The sequence below is a fragment of the Sinocyclocheilus grahami genome, unplaced genomic scaffold, assembly GCF_001515645.1.
Source record: "Sinocyclocheilus grahami isolate Dianchi unplaced genomic scaffold, SAMN03320097.WGS_v1.1 scaffold219.1, whole genome shotgun sequence".
In the NCBI taxonomy this organism is placed as follows: Eukaryota; Metazoa; Chordata; class Actinopteri; order Cypriniformes; family Cyprinidae; genus Sinocyclocheilus; species Sinocyclocheilus grahami.
This window is the reverse complement of record NW_015505398.1, coordinates 1,742,687-1,765,610: the sequence shown is the minus strand read 5'-3', so window position 1 is coordinate 1,765,610 and position 22,924 is coordinate 1,742,687. Positions and strand designations below refer to the sequence as shown.

The 22,924-nt window shown below is 37.3% G+C and overlaps 2 protein-coding genes and 1 pseudogene across 2 annotated transcripts; 1 reads left to right on the top strand and 2 right to left on the bottom strand.

Annotated features, from left to right (window-relative positions):
• Window positions 1–419: 419 nt before the first annotated feature.
• Window positions 420–3,321, top strand: LOC107596503 (putative gonadotropin-releasing hormone II receptor). The gene is made up of 3 exons (XM_016287248.1): window positions 420–962; window positions 2,590–2,794; window positions 2,945–3,321. Exons 1-3 carry the CDS (start codon window positions 420–422, stop codon window positions 3,319–3,321), a joined length of 1,125 nt encoding a protein of 374 aa, XP_016142734.1.
• A 1,192-nt stretch (window positions 3,322–4,513) lies between these two features.
• On the bottom strand, window positions 4,514–9,294 carry LOC107596502 (WD repeat-containing protein 93-like; annotated as a pseudogene).
• Window positions 9,295–9,890: 596 nt separating this feature from the next.
• On the bottom strand, window positions 9,891–22,724 carry myzap (myocardial zonula adherens protein). The gene is made up of 13 exons (XM_016287247.1): window positions 22,351–22,724; window positions 21,507–21,581; window positions 16,729–16,887; window positions 16,510–16,602; window positions 16,278–16,391; window positions 16,025–16,177; window positions 14,121–14,246; window positions 12,919–13,047; window positions 12,744–12,838; window positions 11,746–11,851; window positions 11,528–11,611; window positions 11,134–11,240; window positions 9,891–11,044 (listed from the first exon to the last, which is right to left on the bottom strand). Exons 1-13 carry the CDS (start codon window positions 22,417–22,419, stop codon window positions 10,708–10,710), a joined length of 1,647 nt encoding a protein of 548 aa, XP_016142733.1. The 5' UTR covers window positions 22,420–22,724; the 3' UTR covers window positions 9,891–10,707.
• Between the last annotated feature and the right edge of the window lie 200 nt (window positions 22,725–22,924).

The following is a 22,924-nucleotide window of genomic DNA, read 5'->3' as shown; positions in this document are numbered from 1 at the left end:
ACATACCTGCGTGAATAGCCAGAGACATAAACTTAGAGAAGTAGCTCCGGTTGGAATGTTCTTCCGCGGGATGTGTGCAGTTCTGTTTATTAACCGCTAGCGCGCCAAAGGTTACATAGTGCTGCTTTAAGCCTGATGTCCAGCTCATCCAAACGACCACACATCTCTGGGGTCACCAACGAGCCATGACCATAAAACAAGAGAACTTTAAGGTGTCTTTTTACGTTTAAGGATACTTTTTACGTTTCCTGTAGCCTAATAAAAAAAAGTATAGAAAATAAATAGCTTATTAACTGTAATTTAAAAGAAGTAACGTTTTTGAATCTCCTCTTGGGATTAATCGTCAGCGTCCACGTTTAAACTCTTCACATTGATTTAACCGACCTGGCCGTTAAAGCACTCAAACGAAGCACGAAAGCATGAACTCAACAGCTTATAACATCGAGGGTGTTTCTCAGAAGAACTCCACCTGTAAGTATGACTTTAACTCGAGCAGCGCGGAGGATCTTCCTCCTCCTCCTCCTCCTCCTCCTCCTCATCTTCCGCGCTTCACCGCCGCGGCTCAGGTCCGAGTGACGCTCACGCTCCTCCTGTGCGCGCTGTCCGCGTGCTGCAATCTCGCCGTGCTGTACTCAGCCAGCCGCAACCACAGAAAACGGTCCCACGTCCGGCTCCTCATCACCAACCTGGCGGTGGCGGATTTGCTGGTGGCGTTCGTCGTCATGCCTCTGGACGCGGTGTGGAATATAACGGTGCAGTGGCTCGCGGGGGACCTCGCGTGCAGGACGCTGATGTTCCTCAAACTCGTGGCCATGTACTCGTGCGCTTTCGTGACCGTGGTGATAAGTCTGGACCGACAGGCTGCTGTTCTCAACCCTCTGTCCATCAACAAAGCGAGGAAGAGAAATAAAGTGTTGCTGACTGTAGCATGGACCATGAGTGTCGTATTATCCATACCACAGGTAAGAGACATTTGAGGTAGTGTAAGATGCCCCCTCACCACCTTAAAAAAGACCTGGGTGGCATATTGTTGTTATTATTTTTTCATTAATTATTTAATAATTATATAATTGTTTCGTGAATTACATGAATCGCAATGCATTAAAAGCTATATGCTAAGTGAGTGAAATCATAGTGATGCCGTTATGGCACATATATATATATATATATATCTTTAATTAAATATATGGGCAGTTAAATATGTTCATACAAATGTTTTACCTTTCAGATGAATGAATCTCTTTTTACTGGGATTGTGCTTTGTCTGTTGTTGGTTATTAAATTATTTAAATAAATTGTTCAAATAAATAGAATAGCCTAGTTGATTTAGTATGTTACATTACACTTAAAGGGGTCATATGATGCAATTTCAAATTTTTTCTTTCTCTTTGGAGTGTTACAAGCTCTTGGTGCATAAAGAAGATCTGTAAAGTTGCAAAGACTAAAGTCTCAAATCCAAAGAGATATTCTTTATAAAAGTTAAGACAGATGTGTGCAGCACAGTTTCCTGATCCTGAACATAATGTTCTTTTTAGCAACGTCATATGACCCCTTTAATGGCATTCAACACATGCTAATCTTTTGATTATTTTCTAAATATGTTACATTTTAAAAGTAAATGCACATTATTTTTAAGGAGGGTATGCATCTCCCCCATCCATTCTTTCTAAATTTATGACTTAAGCCCCGTTCACACCAAGAACGATAACTATAAAGATAACTATAAAGATAACGATATTAGCGTCCACACCAGCGAACGATATCGTCTGTTTATTCTAAGCGCACGCTCGTCTGCCGCTTTAAATTCTTGAGCTCGTTACAGCAGGATGGATTCTGATTGGCTGTCAGTGTTTTATCGTCCATCAGCTGGAAAAAAAATCGTTTTGAAAGTGATCACAACGATATCGTTCCTCTGTATCGTTATCATTATAGTTGTGGTGTGAATTATGCTATTCTTCAGTATTGAGAATGATTTTTAGAACTATATCTTTATCGTTATCTTTATAGTTATCGTGCTTGGTGTGAATGGGCCTTTACCCTGCTAAAAAGACTCCTCAACCTGGATTGCTGATTTAAGCTGATCTTTCAGCCTAAATAGCAGAATGTGCCCCAAACCCCTCAAAAACCAGCCAAAAGACCATCTATCTTAGGCCTGTTTAAGCTGTTTGTTTAACTGTTGTCACAATATATGGTGTAAGATGTCATAGTGAAAACTGTGTGTTTTGAGAAGTATCTCATTGTATGTATGTTCCCTTTTCTGATGTTTATAATTATATTATTACTATTCAAATACAATTTCAAAACAGAAAGGAAGAAGTAAGCTGTAGCGGTGTTTTTATGCAATCATAGTTTTTATTAATAGTTTGAATTAGTTTTTATATTTACATTTAGTTTTTCAAACTTTTCAGTTTTATTAATTTTGTTGTGTTTTTGTCATTTTTGTTAGCTTATATAGTTTTTAGTAATCATTTCAGTTTTAGTGAATCAAAAATTTTTTTTGATGGTTTTAGTTTTAGCCCTGGCCTGTTAGTAGATGGCTTACATCAGTCTATCTGGAATATCTATGCCTGTAATATGCTCTTTGTCCAGGTGTTTGTTTTCCACGTTGTAGTGATCGATTCCCCCAAGCGGTTTATTCAGTGTACAACCTATGGCAGCTTTAGCTCACGCTGGCAAGAGACACTTTACAACATGCTTACCTTCACCTTCCTCTTCCTCTTACCACTCTTCATCATGATCTCCTGCTACAGCAGGATATTGTTTGAGATCTCCAAGAAAATGACAGAAGACAGCTGTAAGTCCTTTTTTGACAAAAACATATGTAATGGTAACTTCTTGATCAGTTTGCAAGTAACATGACCCCGTGGTGTCTTTGCCCTAACTTTATTATGTGTCATCTGTCACGCTAACATCTTGCTTCTGTTGTGATCTTTGTCACATCTAGTGCTGTCCAACGAAGTGCAGCTGCGCAGGTCGAAAAACAACATCCCTAGGGCACGCATGCGCACTCTGAAGATGACTGTGGTCATTGTGCTGTCATTCATGGTGTGTTGGACACCCTACTACATGCTTGGCCTGTGGTACTGGTTCTGTCCTGCTGGCCTGGAGGAAACAGTGTCCCAGTCCCTCTCACACATCCTTTTTATATTTGGCCTGTTAAATGCTTGTTTGGACCCCATCATCTACGGTCTCTTCACCATTCCACTATGCATGAGGCACATGTACTTTGTGAACTTGGGTTTGACAGATATTTTAACGCACATTAAATGCATTTCTTCTGGCAGCAGCAAAATGAGCAGGGATCTTTTTTGTGTACAGTGATTTAAAATAATAGATATAAGGGTTGATATTGAGTATTGTTTTAAGCTTATGGTAACCCTGTTTTGCCTTGTAGTTTAAAAGCTGAAATTACAATAAAATAATTGGAAGGTGAAGGCTTGAAGGCTTTGGCACAGATCATTAAATTCATACAGTTCATGAATATACAGGCTGTGACTCATTCAGGGTTCCATAACCACACAAAAATCATGATACAGCCAACTAACCATGGGCAGTCCAATTAAAGAAGAACAAATAAAAAAACTGTAACTAAAAACTGAATAAATAAAATGACATGAATAACTTGGAATGGTAGAAGTTTTTAATAACCCCAAGGAAGGAAAAACTAGTTACATTGATTAATATTGCAGCTCAAATTCAATTAAATTGATGTTCAGCACAAACGGTACTAATGTACTAATCATGAAAAGATCCGCTTGCTGGAGAAGACTTAAGTGGAGCAAATCTGAAAACCAGTGCCTATGGCCTGTCTTATGAAATACATAAGAAAAATTATGCTGACATTCGGTATAATGTGTTGGAGACACGATTAGCTGTGATATTATATGAACATTTTCTGACCTCATTTTCAGAACAGACTATCAGACTGCATAACAGATATACTAACAAATATACTGAATTTTGTTTACTTGACCTTCATTTCCAGCGTTATCGTTGACATAATTGCAAAGATATTATTTAAACTGAACTGAGCTGGATGTTGACATCACTGAAATCAAGAGTATCACCATGAACACAATCCTTCTGTAACTGTCACTCCAAATTATAATAAAAATGTGTCACCTTTGATGCATTGCATCATAACTTGTATTAAGACTTGCATAAAACGTCATTCACACAGAACAATGAAAAATGGAATGAAAAAAATAAATTTAAAAAGCCTAGAAATTTGTTTTTTAAGTATTTTTCAAAAAATTATGTTAACTAGACCTCTGGGGGTTTTAGAAAATGCTGTGTAAAGACATTGCAAAAGATGCAAGAAGCAAATGCAACAGCTAAACCATGTCCGTCTGCAAGTTTACATCGAAAACAATGGAAAAGCAGCACAGTGTAATGCAAAAAGGTGTTCTGTGTGAACGTCCCCTACAACAGGAAAAGGTGTCAATCATCTAATAACTAACATGACAGAACCTCATTTGTTGTTTTTCAGCTAAATTATTCATTTGTCTGAAGTTTACCTGTAATATATAGTTTTTTTTTGGTCTGGCTCAAGAAGACACAAAGGTTCCCTGAGTGAGCCCAGCACATAAGTTGTAGGCAGGTTTAAGATCAATACTGGTGCTCCATCCTCCGTTTCCCATAAACAGTAGATACTTGCTCATTTCTCTGCATCAACAAAATCTATAAACAATTTCAGGAATTAGTACTGATACATTTACATGTACAAGTTCTTGACAGATACTTTCTTAATAAAGTGACTTAAGATCTTGGACTAAAGCTAACTACAACTGCAAACAAAGTTATTAACGTACCTGTCACAACCATACACAGCATATAAATAAGAAAGAATTTAATCCAGAAGCTAACATCTGTCAAATACAATATTATGCTGCAAAATTGTACAATACCAGACACTTCAGGAAGGGCACAGGTTGAGCAACAGTGACAGAACTGCCTTGGCCTGCAGGTCTGATTAGAGACAGTCATTATATGTATGTCAATCATGTCAAGTTTTAGTATGTTAATGGCTATGATGTTAACGTATTTGGTCTTGGTGGGCAAGATCTGCTATGCACATCAATAAATACTGCTGTAAGATATGTTGCTGCTACATTTATAGACATACATAAATCACATAGCAGATTTAGGCAGGTGGAACTGGGGGAGGTAGAGGGTTTTAGAGGAACTGCAGGACCAGCTTACAGCAAACACTGAACCAGACTATTAGCTATTTATACACCAAATTCAGTATTTTTAAACCCATTTTAATAACTGTTTATTTTGTACCTTTCAATAAGTGCAACAGTGCATGTGTCTCCTCCTCTGCCCGCTGTCACACTGTAGCATGCCCCATTCCTGCAAGTGAGCACTAACTGTAGTGTGGGTAAAAAGGGACCCTGAAAGGGGGGAGTGACTGGCAATTGACTCTGCAAAAGGAGTTTCATCCTGTAAATGGCAGTCTCCTGGGATCACAATATTGGTATATGGAAACCCTGCAAAAGACATTCAAGGATAAGATTCCTTCTCTCAGTATGATCAGTGAGACATTGTATTGTGCCATTATATCATAGTTTATTATTATCATTGAGAAACACAATATATCATACATAATTAAATACTGAAGCAGAATGACCAAACCGTCGGTCCCCTATAGTAACCAGCTGACCGTCAAGCCCTAGAACAATGAACCGTGTGCAGGCACTGACGGCAGAGCAGAGGAGTTCTTGAGAATTGGGCCACAAAACATCTGGTCTGGTTTCACTGTCTGATCCAGGAACAAATTAAAATATAATTAATACACATGACTAACAAATGTGTTCTTGTAATGTTAATATACTGTATTTTCTTTCTTATTTATGCAGTATAAATGTATGAGTGAATGGCTGGAGTACCCATCTCTTACATTATCTTCAACAGAAGATAATGTAAGAGATTATAGCTGCCATTCCACCACAGGCACACAGCAATGGGAATATCTTCAAAGATAATTTGAAGAATTATTATAAATGCATATCCAGAGAAACGACTGTACTGTAAATTTTGATTACACACCGTTACAGGCTATATTAATAACTGAAAAACATACATGTGAAATCATCTCTTGAGTTCATGACTCACCTCTAGCTGCCTTGGCTTCCCCAGGCATTGAAAGAAACCCCTCACACAGTAAGAAGTGACAAGTAATTAATTTTGTAATGTGAAAAAATAAGCCTCTAGTGGTGTGGTTCTAGTGTTTTAATGCACACTTCGCCAAATATATCACATGTGTTTAGTTCAGCTGCTCCATATATGCAAAGTTTTAATTCTTTCCATCGTTTTAGTTCAATCGTGGCTGCAGCTTAACTAAATTACAAGAAGGCAATGAATTAGAACAACATAGCCACAATTTAACTAAAACAAATGAACAAATTAATCAAACATGACCATGAATTAATAAAACATGGCCAAAAAAGTTATGAGAGCACATTCATAATTTGTGGTCACAATATCTATTTTTGTTCTGCATGTCATGGGACTCCCTACTGATTTGTTGTTTACATATAAGCTCAACAATTAGTAATTTATCAAGGGTTTGTTTGTCTTTCTGGCAAACATTTTGTTGCATTGCAAGTTGTACGTATGATTCTTACTGTAACAGCTCATGTTACATTCTGGACATCATTGATTTGGAACAAACATTTTTATATTAACAATTTTCATTATCAATATTATTTTATTAAACTTTTTACTTTGGGGTGAAATACCACTTAATATTAGATATATTCTTAGAGGTATGGTTGACACTTTCTGTTGGTTGCAAGGATGGATTGGTTGTTATGTCTATATAATGTCTCAGCTATTATTGAGTCGGTTCTGTGCTCTTCTATAACTGTCTGGTTTGGGTCAGTCAGTAAATCAGATTTAAGAAGACTGCAACGGACTGTTAGGACAGCAGAACGGATTATTGGTGTGCACCTGCCCAATCTTCAGGACGTGTACAACTCCAGAGTGAAGAAACGGGCAGGTAACATCATCAAAGACCCCTCTCACCTCGGACACAACCTGTTTGCACTTCTCCCTTCAGGCAGACGCTACAGATCTCTGCGCACTAGAACATCTAGGCATAAAAACGGTTTTTTTCCCCGAATGCCATCTCCAGCTTAAACAGCTAACACATGAATCATTACCTGTGTTCTGTAATTCATTTCCGTAATTCATTCTGCATCTTTAATTATTGCCTTTTCTCAAGTATTATGTAAATACATATGGATATCTCTTATTTATACAGTTCTATATAGAGTACAAATGCACAAATCTGTACATAAATCTACTGTTCCAGATTCATACACATTATTTTTTGTATACACATTATTTTTTGTTAAGTCTTACTATTTAAATGTTTTTTTCTGTTCTCATGTCAGATGTGTATGTATGTATGTATGTATGCACGTGTGTATGTACCAGGAGCACCTGATAAAAAAAACAAAAAACAACAAAGTCCTAGTGTGTGCGCACACCTGGTGAATAAAGCTAATTCTGATTCTGATTCTGATAATGCAAAGATATTCATAGAATTAAAGTGTCAAAATACTTTTTGGGATGACTTTACAGTATACCGTATTGCAGTATTAATCAAGCCTACCTTGGACCTTCTGCTTTTTGCTGTGGTGGTCTCTTCATGAAAATTTTCCTAAATGCTGCATCCTGGTTTTCCCATTGACGACTACTAATGAGGTGATTTTGGCCTGAGCCTATTATAGTGCCTTCCTCTGTCTTCTGTAGGACCTCAGATGGACTTTTCAGAGAGGTTCCTTGAAGAAATGAACAGTAAAAGAAAGACATAAACTTATTTTAGAGCAGTGCTTTAAACTAAATACCTGCAGGGATTTCTGGAGGTTTGATCTTCATGAGTAAGACTACTGGCGACAGTTTAGCTTCTGTGGTTTGTGGGGTTTGTGTAGCCTATGGAAGAGACAGAAAAATATGATCATATCATTAAAGTAATTTAGTAAACAATATAACAAACATACAGAATTTTTTATTTAAAAAAAACAAAACACATAACCGTTTAAAATGTCCCTCCAAGGAAATTGCACATTTTGAACAGACATCAACAAATGCACCATGTTAAGAATTGTTTAAAACATAAATACAGTAAAGAAGAATAGAAGGGTTACCAGGTAACTTTCCAACGTAACTATAGCAGTTACCTGTTTGGTTTCCAGCTCTTTGATCCACACATCTTGTGGGAAGCGATAGACATCCAGCCAAACACAGCCACTAGCTTCATTGAAAATACACCACAACAGCATTAATGAATCAGTAGTACTCAGTCACAGTTAACTGTATTTTTTGTTTTATATTACATTTCCATATTTTAATAGGAAATTTACGTCATGATGACTTGCAGCTCCAAAGTCCCCACTTCTAGCTTCTAAATTTTGCACAGATGTTTCTTTGTGTTACATTTCTCACAGGAAGATATAAACCAATGTAATTCTAAATGTATTCCATTTACAATAGAAAATCAACAGCATACATAAAAATAAGCTCTTAAAACAGTATTATGAACTCACAGTTTCGTTGATGACTTTAATTAAATAAATATTCTCCATGTGATGCACAAAAAGCCTTGCAATACCTTAGGTGACAGAAGAAGAAAATGAATATGTATAATCAAATACAGAAAATAAAAAAGGGGAGTTTTTACTGTCAATTGTCAAAAAATACCACCACTCTCAGGAAATTACCCATGTCATCCACTGTGCATAAGAGTGCACATTTCCCAGCGAGGCACAAGAGATGCTGGTAAGCTCCACTCCTTCATCCTGCCATGTTTTTACACAGGTGAGAGTGGATGTACTGATGACTGACAGACCATGAGTGTGACCCAGAAACAGGTAAAGTCCATCATCAGAGCACACAATGCTATTAGTTCTGCCTGGAAGCTAAGAACCAAGAAACAAATAAGCATATGTAAAATGAACATTTTGGACAAATGCATACAAAGCACATGTGCAAAGGAATATGATGAGGCCATATGATTGTACATGTTAAACATACCTTCATTTCTTTGGTAGCACTCAGCACAGGGATTTGTCTTGCTGCTCTCTCGTTAATCCCTCTTGATCTTCTCCTGCTCTGATATAACTTCCCATGCACTGTCAACAAGGTTATTTAGCAACTTATTGATCACTCTCGCAGACTATTATCAGGCTGCTGCAGATCTGTGAAATAAGTCACATCATCATCTTCACAGCAGCTGTAATCTGATGGCTCTGGGATCTCCAAACCTCTTCTGACATTCACAGCCATATTATAATCACATAGACATATGCATTACATTCACATAAACCGCCTATTTTTTAAATAATATTTACTGATTCAGATATAAGAATAATAAACAATAAGCGTATGTCCCAGCATCTTACAAGAATACATTTTAAATTAAAGTAATGAGATTTTTTTTAAACATAAAAATAACATTCATTCTTGTAATGTGCCATTTCTTAGCTCTTAGCAGTGACATTGAAGTTTCATGCACATTCATCAGCACTCACTCCACCTGCTGCTGATGGAATGAAGCATATTATCCCATAGAGAGCTTCGTTATTCAGTTTGGTTTCTCGACACTTGACAGAATCACAACACCATGAAACAACACCAATAGATTCCTGTTGTATATATATCTAAACAAGCTTCATGCCACGTTTAATAATTCTGTTAATAAATATTACTACTACTGGTAATATGCTATTTACTAAGCCTGATAACTTTTTAGTTTTTCAGTTTCCACTCAGTAAAGTCTGAGTCATAACAATGAGACATAATTTAGAAACATAATTTTTTTTTTTTTTTACAGATAAATAGGCCTATAACCTTAGTTCAAAAAAATCCACCAAGTTGTAGGTTTGGACATTTTATTTCTTGAACAATATACCCAGTTATGTGTAAATACAGTGCTCGGTGAGTGAAAAAAACCAAATGTAGTCTATAAACCTTCATTTGCAGTCATCATAAATGATGTGATTTTGGCAACTGAAGCGAGTCTTCAGAAAAGTGCATTAACACATTAATGCTGCGAACAATCCACAGCGGCCTGCTTCCTCTTGTATAATGCACTCTGGTCTAGAGCAATGGGGGTCCATAACCAATACTTTGTTTAAACTGGTATTCTGAATGTTTCGAGTCTTAAAATATCAGGTGAATTGGAGTCTTTGCATCAGTAACTTCAGGGGGAAAAGTGCAACTGAGAGTGTGAGACCACTAATGTCAACAACTCTCTTAGTACAAATAAAAAGAACCATTTAAACACATCAAAACACATTGAAGCAAAAAAACAAAAACAAGTACTGAGCTGTGATCACAGTTGATAGCTACCATCATTCCTTTTCTGAAAGAAACCCTCATATATAGAGCCTATTTTGAGTTTTTTTGTATATAACAAAATATTTGGTGTAATACACTTTAGAAAATAATCTAAATACGGTCTCAGAAAATGGAAATATAAATAGATAACTGTAAAATATAGAAAGCTATCACATAAAATCACTAGATTTTTGGTAAACAAAGCAACAGAGTGCATCGGTATACAGTATACTACCAAAATAAGTTATTCACAGATCAGTAGGTTATTTACATAAACCTTAATGTTACATAAACAGTAACAAAACGACAATACTTCATGTTCCATAAGCTTCTGCTGCTGCCATTTCAGTAAAACTCCATTCAGTCTATGTTCATTTTAGCGCTTATCTCCATCAGCTTCATAAAAGGAGTGTAGATCTGTGACGGGCTGGTCCTCGCTCTAGGACTGCTGGTAGAGGACAGTTCTGATGCTGTTGGAGATTTGGAGTCCCCGTCTTCATGGCTGGTCTGAACATAATTTGACGTTTGTGTGGGACTGCTTGCAGTTTCTTGTGTATTTACTGCACTGGAGCTCAGCATTGAGCTGTACTGACCGGGAGTGTATTTAAGAAGGCTATAGTTCAGTCTGCTAGGGGATCTCGGGGCCGATGAGATGGGGCTGGGTTGGACAGGAGCGACATACGGCGGCTCCTCAGCTCTATGAACACAGGAAGAGCATGTGTGTAAAGCCATGGCCTCGAAAGCAGTTTTAAATTTCTAATGGCACGGTGATCTTGCGCTCATTACCTCGTGGGGAGGTCACAGCCAACTCCAATGTCCCTGGTGGCTACTTTAGTCTCAGATGCTCTCTGTATAGACATAAAATACTTCAACTTGTCTCCTAACTCATTATTCTAGGAAAAGAAGCAAAGCAAAGGACAGAGTCAGACCATAGGCATGGGAAATTAAGTAGAGAATTCATTTCACATGTAAAGAGGACACCGGACAAAGACCGATTCAGTTTAGATTTGTGAGAAATCTGAATGACAACCAAAGGGACTCGCTGACAGAATAGCAATGGATTCAGGAATAGTCACATTCAGCATGCTTATTCCAACCAATCTGTGTCTTTCTAGATTGGTGAAGATGAGGGGCATGCAAAAATCACATCTTGCTACATGGAAACCGTTGCTCTTCTTACCTCACACTCCACAATGGCAATCCTGTCCAGCAGCTCAGCGATGAACATATCCTTCTGTGCAACTTTTGCTCTCAGTGTTTCAACCTGCGGAATTGTTCGTTTGTTTTATAATGAAAAAGATTCAATCCCAATAATCGTGTCATGACTCCTTGAAAGGACATTTTGTGTACATGTTATTCTCTTTATGAACAGAACGAACAGTCTCTGTAAACCCTCACCTCCTCTATCATGGCCTTGACCTTCCTCTGTTGAGAGAACACCATGTCGTTGAGATGCTTTATCCGCTCTTTCAGTTCTGCTGCTTCCGCTTTCAGCTGCTCCGACCTGAGAAAGAACATGTTGCTTAGGAGAGATATAATATATGCAATTAAATACTGAAATACAATTCAATATTATTGGCCATCAGTATTATTGGGAGCTTTTTTTTCTCTTGAGGGGACAAAATTAAGACTTTTTAAGAGGGAAAAACAAACCTAAAAACAAATTAATTGCACAGGTTTATGTAATTAATCGGGATTAATCTTAACATAAATTTTGTAAACAGAAATGCATTTTCACTCTGAATTTCCAAATTAATATAGAAACAACAGAAAGACAATATTTTAAATATTTATTATATTAAATACTATGAATGAAGGTCAGTATCACTTACACCAAAACCAATTATTTATGTATTTATTTATTCATTTCTGGGAGCAAAATGAGTAATTATAGCCATTTATCAGTATAATTAAGGACCAGGCCTAAACTACAAATCATTAGACCATTTTTTATTTATCATTTATTTACAATTACATAACATTGAAAATATTCTAACGTGTAATTTAAGTGAACCTTAAACAATATTCACACAAACCCATTATAATAAATGTCACATTTAGCTGTGACTTTTATACAGTGTGTTTGGTGATATTTCTTTCTCTGGGTACCTGTAGGTATCAAGGATGTAAGGAATGTAAGCATAGCTACTTCAGAAAATGAAAAAAAAAAAAAAGAATGATCCATTAACGTGAGTTTCTTTTAATGCATCAAAAAGCAAATATTAATCACAGAAATGCATGCATTATTTTCTTAGTCCTATATACTTAGTTATGGTGTCTGGTTGTTATAGATCTTAAGCTGTCCACTGAAACCATCCTAAATTAAAGAAACATGACATCACCACTGGTTTCAGCTGCAAACTTATTATACTGTAGGTATACATTAAATGTCTTACTGTTTGGCCACAGCTTTATCTGCATGGTCAGTTTCGTCCAAACCACGTAAGCGTTGTTCACATTCACAAAGCTTTTTTATCAGGTCACCCTTTTCCTGTTATAAAGAGACACGTGTTGAATAAAGAGTTTCCTTCAGGGTAACAGGCAAAGGCTGAGCCAACTGATATTATTTACCTGAGTCATACAGTTCAGTAGCCTCTCCACCTCTGTAATTTTTTGATCCCTTTCAGCAATCTTAGCCTCAGCTATCTGAGCATTCCTCTCTGCCTCCTCAAGCCTCCTCATGTAGTCATCAAGCTGTGCCTGCAGACACACAGGTCAGAACTACAGTCATTTATTTGCCTCTGTTCATCATCAGTCATAATCATCATTCTCGCGGAAATCTTCACTATTACCACTAGGTGGCACCCTTACTTAGAAAAAAGTAGTTTCAACATTTTTCTCTCTTTCCTGGTGAACTACAGATGTTTCCTGTTATGAGATTGCAATCCTTACTCCCTGCTTGTGAAGTAGAATACAAATGTAGTCTTTTTACAGTGCGACTTACAATCTTTCAAAAGTCACCCACATTAAAACAAATGCATTTGTCACATTGAGCACGTTTACATGCACCACCAGTAAGCTGATAACTCACAAATATCAGCTTATTAAAATAACCAGTTTTCCCCGTTTACATGCACATCAGTAACCTGACAACGCAAGTAAGCTGCGCTTACATGACTTCATTAATAAATCAGGTTATTTTGCCTGTAGTGATGTCAAAATATAATCATTTGCGTATCTGACTCCGAGTATTCCATACATTTGTCAGTTGTGATGTTAAATTAAGCTTGCAACATGTTAACTTGCAACTTACAGCTCGTATATTATCCTCTCATGCAGTTATAAACGCAGCATTGTGACTGAACCACTTCTACTTCTGCTGCACGAGATGAGAACACATTTTTATCATTTTCTGAGTCATGAAAAAGTCTGCTTTTGTGATGCGTTTCCTTCTTTCTTTACTGCAAGACGTTTGCTCGGTCAAGATGCGCTTAAATCTGCACTAACGATGCGTTCCTGTCACGTATCACACATGCGCACTTCAATAAGCCGACAGAAAGCAGGTTATTGCGTTTACATGCCGTGCGAAATCGGAGTAAGAGGCAAAAAACTACCTGTTGCGACCGGTTTATGCTTACGCCGTTTATGACCTTACTCTGATAAAAGATAACGGGTTACCGCGTTTGCATGACCAAGTGCGTTTTCGGTTTATTAAACATAATCTGCTTAAGAACTTGCATGTAAATGCGCTCATTATCACGCAGTGCAGTTCTTGCTGAACTAGTTGGACAGTAAGGCATTGTTAGTGTCTGTTTGTTTGGTTCTATCTGTACCTGCAGAGCCTCTATCTCCTCTCTGTATTTCCTCTGCTGTTCCTGCAGCTGTTCCTCATATTCCTTCTGCAGCTTTGCACTCAGCTCTTTTAATGCTTGAGTCTTGGCCTCCTGAGAAGTCTCCACCTATGTACAAAATGCAATTTAGTTGCCACATGTTAATAACCATGCTATTTATGTAAAAAAAAAAAAGTGACATTTTTAACTTCAAGCTAATTCACTGAAATCCATTGTTTCCTCCTTGGGTCTTTAGATCTCAATACATGCTGGAGAACACAATTCTGAAATCTGAGTAAAACTATCCTTTTATTCAAGTAGACTAATTGTTCTGATAATATCATTTGATTAAAATATGTGTATTAAATAATTCAATAAATAAAATAACAATTACATTAATTAAAATTAAATAAATAATTAATTAATCCAGAACGTGACAGCAAGATACATTTTTAACCAGTCGAAAAGAATGCATGTCACAACTCTGTTTATCAATTTGCACTGGCTACCAATAGCTGCTCGCATACAATTCAAGGCATTAATGTTTGCCCTTAAAAAAACACCACTGGCTCTGCACCCCTTTACCTAAATTCATTACTTCAGACTTATGTGCCCTCTAGAAGCTTGCGTTCTGCAAGTGAACGTGAACACTAGCTTGCTCTATTCTTTTTCTATTCTATCTGTTTTCTTTTTATTTATTATATAATTAAAAAAAGTGACATTTTTAACTTCAAGCTAATTCACTGAAATCCATTGTTTCCTCCTTGGGTCTTTAGATCTCAATACATGCTGGAGAACAAAATTCTGAAATCTGAGTAAAACTATCCTTTTATTCAAGTAGACTAATTGTTCTGATAATATCATTTGATTAAAATATGTGTATTAAATAATTCAATAAATAAAATAACAATTACATTAATTAAAATTAAATAAATAATTAATTAATCCAGAACGTGACAGCAAGATACATTTTTAACCAGTCGAAAAGAATGCATGTCACAACTCTGTTTATCAATTTGCACTGGCTACCAATAGCTGCTCGCATACAATTCAAGGCATTAATGTTTGCCCTTAAAAAAACACCACTGGCTCTGCACCCCTTTACCTAAATTCATTACTTCAGACTTATGTGCCCTCTAGAAGCTTGCGTTCTGCAAGTGAACGTGAACACTAGCTTGCTCTATTCTTTTTCTATTCTATCTGTTTTCTTTTTATTTATTATATAATTAAAAAAAACCTTGCTACGTGTACTGCGTTAAGCTAACTGAGACTTGTTACAGCACTTGCTCTTTTGTTGATTTTGATTGCTTCCGTTGTCCTCATTTGTAACTCGCTTTGGATAAAAGCGTCTGCTAAATGACTAAATGTAAATGTAAATAATACAAATAAATAAATAGTTTAGAAAGAGTTTATGTTTTTCTAAATCACCTTTTAGCAGTAAAGATTACAGATTACATAAATAGTCCGTGTATGACAAATTATTTTTTACTTTTTAAGTTTTAACTACTATTAACTTTTACAAACCATAGATCACTGAATTCAATGATGAACTGCCTTTAACTGAAAATTGAGTGTTTACTATTGTCCTTTAGCATTACTGACACACTATTTTCCTGTTTGATACTGTAAGGCTGCTTTGACACAATCTGTATTGTTAAAAGCGCTATATAAATAAAGTTCACTTGACTTGACTTAAAGAACCTGTATTTTTAATAGTGTAGTAGTCTCTCAATTAATATGAGGTTTAAAAACTGTATATACAATAAGTAGAAAAAAGTATAAGAACAAGAAATACAATAATTATAACCAAAAAATTTAGTCCAAAGTACCATGGTATTAGGTTGTCTGTAACATGAATGGTTTGAATGATAATAGTAGTGTTGTGTAACAGCTGTTTGTGTGTGCACCTGATTTTTGAGAGAGCGGTTTTCAGCCTGTGCTGCTGCTAGTTGTCTTTCCGTTTCCTTGAGTTTCTCCTCTGTCTTCTCCAACGAGCTGCGCAGAGTTCTCATCTCATCTCTGTTCCCCACACGATTTTGACAGCTTTCCAGCAATGATTTCTAAAACACAATTACATTCAAAAGTTGACTAAAAATGTCACGAGTTCCTCTGGACAGAACAAGCCTTTGTCAGCTGGCAGTGACCACATTGATTGTGTACCTGTAGATCAATGTTTGCTGATATGAGGGAGCTGTTCATCTGGTCAAAGCTATCCATACCTGCCCTTCTCGTCCTCACCTCTGACTCAAGGTAACGCTTATGAGAGTTGGCTGCCTGGGACAAACACAGTCAGCACATTGAGAACTTGTCATACCACTATAAAATGCATTTTTATGAAGCCTGACAGGGTAAGGTTTGGTGGCAGGTGATATTCTTGCCGTGTTTTGCTCACCTTTAATTCCTGAGTTAATTTTTGCACTGATTGTTGCATCCCTCCAAACTGGCCATACATGCGCTCTCTGACCTTTTCCAAAGAGTCACGTACCTATGAGAAAAGAAAGATGGTTTTTAGTTATCTGCTTGTATGTACATTCCTGAATAACATGCAAACTAGTCTTCTAGTTGCAAATTACAGTTAGCTAGGTACCAAAAGAAAAGTCTCTGAGTTTACCTCTCTGATGTACCTCATCTCATCCCTCAGGGGACTGACAGACCACTCGCGTGCCATCACTTCCTGTTGGTGGCTGGTGCCTGTGCTCTGCACCACGCCATAAACTCTGGGCCCGTGCTGAGCGGGCTGTTCCCGACCGATGCCATTGGTCATGGGGTGCTGGGGGAATAGGACCACAGGGCTCAGATTTCAGCTTGTGAATGTGTTTAAAAGGAGTGTGACACTGTTGTGTTTACAGCTGTGAAGACCAATGTCACCACTGTGTGTCTGAGTGTGTGTACACCTATTGGAACATCATGGCTGATAAATAAGACTGATAGACTATATTTGTATAGTCATAGTGACATACTCATGTATTAGAAGCATTGCTGCTGAGTGTTCACAATGAGAGGTTGGGATATAGACAGTCATAATAGTCCTCTGCGAGGGTGTCATATTTCTGCCTGCCATTCGGAAAGTATATAAAAAAAAACTTTTATGTCTACAGGTTCAACTTGAATATATGAAAGGGAACTTGAAACTTGGAATGCTGTTGACATTATCCAGTGAATGTACATAGAGAAAATATTTCTTTCTTGACAATGGCAAGGGGAAAGTGAAGTGAAAAAGGTGTCATAATAGCAAACCCCAGGAGCAACTACAGGTGAGAAGATCTCGCTCAAGGGCACAGCTATGAGGATCAATGGCCTTACAATTTATTCTGGTTCTGGATTCTGGGACCTTTTACACTGGGTCACTAAAGGAGTCATATTTCATGTTTTGCATGGCTTAAGAAAGCTCTTTTGTTATATGTTTAATAAGTGAAAAGGCATTTTACTGTGCAAAGAAAGCCCTGAAGCCATATTGTGCAGATACACTTCAGCTCATGCTTGCTTTGCAAACAATAACACACTGAACTCAAATATCTTTTGGGAAACCAGCACCTGTGTTTTAAACACCACATCACTATCATAGATAAAATTACTCTGATAATATTACTGGGTGACACAAAAACATTCAAACATATACTAAAAACATAGTCTATTATGTTCCAAAAGTACAGCATTATATAATGGATCCAGTGGAAAAATACCGTCTACTATCATTCAAAATTTTAGGTTCAGTAAGATTTTTGAATGTTTTTTTAAAAGAAGTCTCTTATGCTCACCAAGGCTACATTTATTGATCAGTAAAACTGCAATATTGTGAAATATTATTACAAGTTTCTTTTTTTCTATTTTAATTTATTTTAAAATTTATTTTTAAACTGTATTCCTGAGATTGTAAAGCTGAACATTACTCCAGTCTTCAGTGTCACATGATCCTTCAGAAATGATTCTAATATGCTGATTTGGTGCTCAAGAAACATTTCTTGTTATTATAAACGTTAAAGACAGTTATGCTGCCTAATATTTTTGATACTTTTTTTTCAGGATTCTCTGATGAATAGAAAGTTCCAAAGAATAGCATTTATTTCAAATAGAAATCATTTGTAACATTATACCTGCCTTTACTGTCACTTTTTATTAAATTATAAAAGTATTAATGTAATGTTAAATAATAAAATGTAGTATTAAATAATAAAATGTAATGTAAAATGTAAAAAAAAATCTTACCAACTGCAATTTTTTGTCACGTAAATATAAGAAGAATCTTAATAAAAGCATGTGTTTTCTGTTCCATATTTTACCTTGCTCACGTAATCTTACTGATTGAACTGAACACTATTCAATGAGCTCTATTGTTGTTGTATAAAGATGTGCTCGAGGGTGTAAACTCAAGTCTGGCATCTGTGTTTTACAGAACAGTATATCTGTTTGCATGCAGTGGGTGGTGTTGGCACAGCTACCCACTCCAGCTTTGTTGAGACCAGTTACGTCGTCATTCTGTGCCGTTTAGCTGAATGCTTTTATGAGAAAAACTGGCCCTGGGTCAATGTGAATTTCAGGCCTTCCTGTAATCCAACAGGTGTAACTCTGGCAATTCAGACCACAGGTAGACTAGTATCCCCATGGAGGATAGGATTACACACACACCCATCTTAAATTTGCAGTGGTTTCTTGTCTTGGTTCTTTGTTATGGCAGTAATAGAATATCTCAGTTAAATGAAATGCTCTCTAGATTTTGCACTTAACTATCCTGACTGTACTTTTCCCTCTTCTCATTTAGTCTTCCTTTGACCTGGTTTCAACTTGTACAGTTAGAGTATGTCACTAATTATGATGCAAAGGACTGCATATGAAAAGCCTCTATATTCAAAATCAATGCAAAAACCCTAACATCACCCAGATACTAGAATCCATACCTGGAAGGTTTTTCTATGCAGAGCCAACTAATTAATATTAATATAAAGGCTAAAAAGTTATATTCTCAAATGTTGGCAATGAAAGCTCCATGGAAGCTCATCTCTGTTGCATGTGCATTCACATTAGCAAATTTTCAGTAAAATTTCACAAGGAGAAAAAGTCCATAGTCCATTGTCAATAATGAAGCAATGTATGAAATACCACTCACTTTCAAACCAAACAGCTTTCTCTTGGGCAGTGTGGCAAATTTATGTGACCAACTTGAACTCAATGTGAAATCTGTGGTGAAATCTTTGCCCTCACTTGAAATTCCCAATCGCCAAATTCCAGATCGAATTGGCCACTGGCAGCTCATCAAGCAGGCCTGGGATTTGTGTATTGACGCTTCACACAGCAAAATGCCCACAGCTGGCCCTTCCCATGAGACAGACACTGATAAGGCCATCAACAGTTTTATGTTGGCAGAGCTCCTGGATTTCTACTTCTCATTAGTATCTGGCTTATGAAAGTGCCTGATGTTCCCAAAGCAGCTCCTATCAGAGACCAAACAGGGTGGATATCAGTTGAACTTCAAGGACTAAGAGCTGCATGGTGCAAGTTCCAGGCCAAGGTACAGATCAAAACATTCATGTACATGCAGACACGCCTCTCTTAATTTTTTTCCCAGCACACCACTGTCTGTAGAAGGCTTACAGCAACTACTGTCAAATATACAAATTAATTTGTCACACAGACTAAGCTGTATATGCAAACAAGCTTAAAATTAACTTTACCTCCCTTGGTAAATAGGTGACTCAAATTCATGAGCTTTGTTTCATGTGACTCTGAACTTTGGGGGCCGCTCAAGGATATTTATCTGCATGAACTTGTTCTAACTAACTTGTAACTTGTTTCTAAACATATTGGATTAGTAAATAAAGTGACATTAAACTATAGAATCTTTGCATGTAGTTCAAAGAATGCATTTCTTATCTGCATGTTTTTTATCAGTAAAGGTGCGTGGCATGTTACGGGCTGGCAGTTTGGATCTATGACGCACAAACCAAGTGACAGAGCAAAAGGAAGGACACAGTCTCTGATTTATCTCTCTGAAACATTGACCCAACATTCACAGACAAAACAATGATGAAAATGTCCCCTTTCTGAAATTCCATCTTTCACATCCTTAAAAAGTAAGCCTAAATGTAAATCCTTTAATTAAAGCCTATAATTATTTTTTGTTTTATTTTTTATTTTTTGTCAATCGACTTGTCATATTATATACAATATAAATAAATATAAAATATAAATATCCAGGGGCAGACTTAGTGATTTGGAGGCCCTAAGCAAATTCCAGGTATGGGGCCCCAACACAGTAACTATGAGCTCTTTTTCGCCTAACCCTTATTTTGCTCACTTGCTCTCATAGTTTATAGTTTAGGTTATTTATCGCTTCACACCAGTAATTAGTCAACCTGATGCTGTTCTAAAGCCATATTAGGCTACCTTATTTTTTTTCGGATCACAAAAGATTTACATTTTTATTAAAATAATAAAAAATGCTTGCACTTGTCTATTTAATAAATTGCAAACTTTTTCAATCTTTTTCCAAACATAAAATTATCCCATGCAACTCATTCCATATTCCAAGTGTTCTGAAGGCATACAGTAGGGTTTGCCGAGAAACAAATCGAAAATGTAATCTATTATTAAGCAAAAATCTCCAGACATTATTTACATTGTATCTACACTTTGTTATAATGAGAGGATTCCCAAGCTCGCAGAACTCAGCACTTGACAAAAACTTGGCATTTTGTGCGGTGAGTGGATTCTAACTTAAACACTTCTGGTCATTGCTTTCAAGAAATCAAGAGATATGTCTATGATTGGCTACATTGCTCAATACAGCAAATATGTTTCACCAATATCAGATGGGGCCCCCTGATTCCCCGGGGCCCTAAGCGGCCACTTACCTCGCTTAAATGTTAAGTCCACCCCTGTAAATATCCACACTACCACACAAAAGTTTGCAGGCAGTAAAGTTTTTGACTTTTATGCTCACCAAGGCTGCATTTATTTGATCCATTTAAAATTGTAAAATATGAAAACAAAAAATAAAAAAAAGTGAAAAATGCAAAACATTTTTTTAAATAAAAAGCTCAATATATTTAAATAGTTTAAAATGTCATATAAATTGAAGAAAATGTTTTCTACATCTTTTCTACTGACCCTAAGGAGTGTTTTCAGGGACCACAGACACCAAGTTAATAACCTTGGATTGAGAGCATCTCTAGCTGATGTGTCATAACCTAAAGAAATCAGTCATTTATGTTATCTTGTTGAGCTTATCCTGTTATCAGGACATCATGCCATATGTGGTGCTAGTCAAACAGATTGTGGACTGTGTGAAGTCAGGTAAAAGAGGAAGTTTGTTTATTATGACGTGAAAAGATGACTAGCGCCAATCTGTCGGACCGCAAGAACTTTACTGAAAGATGCTAAAATGATACTTACAGAGTTGACAGATTCATTCTGGGATTTTGGACTGTCCTCAGGCCGGAGGGTTAATCTGAGACGCCTGATTCTCCTCTGATAGACATCACACATACACACAGAGAAACAAACAATGATTAACAACGATTAGCCACAATCAAAAAAGTTTAATTAGGTGGACAATCTGATGATTGTTATCTCAAGATAAAATGAAAGCAATTTCACTGAAACCAAAACAAAAACTTTAAGTCCTGTCAAAGATAACGCTTATCTATTACGAGAAATGTCACGCATGAAAAGAAAAAAACAAGCTGCTCCAAGTGATTTTTTTATCACTGAGACAGATAATATAACAAAACTGTATTAAAATGTGACTGCCCATAAACACTTCAATGATTAACCACTTCAGATGTGGCCATCTACTCAATTCAAATCAATAACTACTAGTCAAAAATGTGGCTCTCATTGGTTTGATGTCCTCTCTGCCAGTTAGCGCCATCTGAGAGGGTGTCAGTTGATTAGCTGTAAGAATGTCTCTGAATGGCAGCTGACCGCAGCAACAGCAGCTGAGCGCCAGGCCCTGATAAAATAAACATGACAGGGCCCTGCCTCCCAGGACGGTGGCTCTTATTACAGGCCCCTCTCTGAACAACACAACGCTGCCTCACACACGTCAACAGCGCTCGATTAGCCTGGATATGGACGAGCCATTAGGGCACAGTCCAATGCGTAAGTCACAGCCGAGAGACACAGAGGACAGAAACCGAACCAAACACAGGCAAGCAAACACCTCACTGAGAATCACTTATAGTCAGGAAAATGCAGAGTTCAAAAGAGCAAGAAAATATGATTGAGTGTTTCCTACCTCATTGAGGTCTGGTATCTCAATGGTGGTTGTGGTGCTGATGGCACCAGCCATGCCATTTTGCAGCATGTCTCCTTTTCACTGTCCACGCCACACATCCACAGAAACACTATCAACGTCTGCGCCCACCACTGCAGGCTACACACCAAAGGAGGAGATACGTGGTGTGTGTGTGTGTGTGTTAAAGAGGGGAAGAATGAAAAAAAGTTCCCTTCAACAGCTCTGCCAGAATTCCTTCCCCCGGATGAGACCAGAGACAGAAAGAGAGGGAAAAAAGAGCCTCAGTATTCCAATGTGCAGAGGTCAGTAGAAACACAGCCCTCCAGTGTGCAGACAACTCCAGAGTGACAGCGTCCCATATAGACTCCTCCTGACTGATAGAGAGAGAGAGAGAGAGAGAGAGAGAGAGAGAGCTGTCAGTCTTTCAGTATCTGTGCTGGCTACGTAAGCTTTGTTTCCTATTAAACCCGTCGAGCAACATTTCACCTGTGTGCGCACTCCAGCTCCCACCTACCTGTAGCCGGCTGCTTTTGTGGGGTGGGGTTGATAGTGCTGGGGTGGAGCCCTCTCCATT

Coding starts and splice junctions, on each gene's coding strand:
- LOC107596503 (XM_016287248.1), top strand. CDS start 420: ATGAACTCAACAGCTTATAACATCGAGGGTGTTTCTCAGAAGAACTCC. Junction 963..2,589: donor TCGTATTATCCATACCACAG/GTAAGAGACATT, acceptor CTCTTTGTCCAG/GTGTTTGTTTTCCACGTTGT. Junction 2,795..2,944: donor GAAAATGACAGAAGACAGCT/GTAAGTCCTTTT, acceptor TGTCACATCTAG/TGCTGTCCAACGAAGTGCAG.
- myzap (XM_016287247.1), bottom strand. CDS start 22,419: ATGCTGCAAAATGGCATGGCTGGTGCCATCAGCACCACAACCACCATT. Junction 21,582..22,350: donor AGATACCAGACCTCAATGAG/GTAGGAAACACT, acceptor GATGTCTATCAG/AGGAGAATCAGGCGTCTCAG. Junction 16,603..16,728: donor AGATGAGGTACATCAGAGAG/GTAAACTCAGAG, acceptor CTTTTCTCATAG/GTACGTGACTCTTTGGAAAA.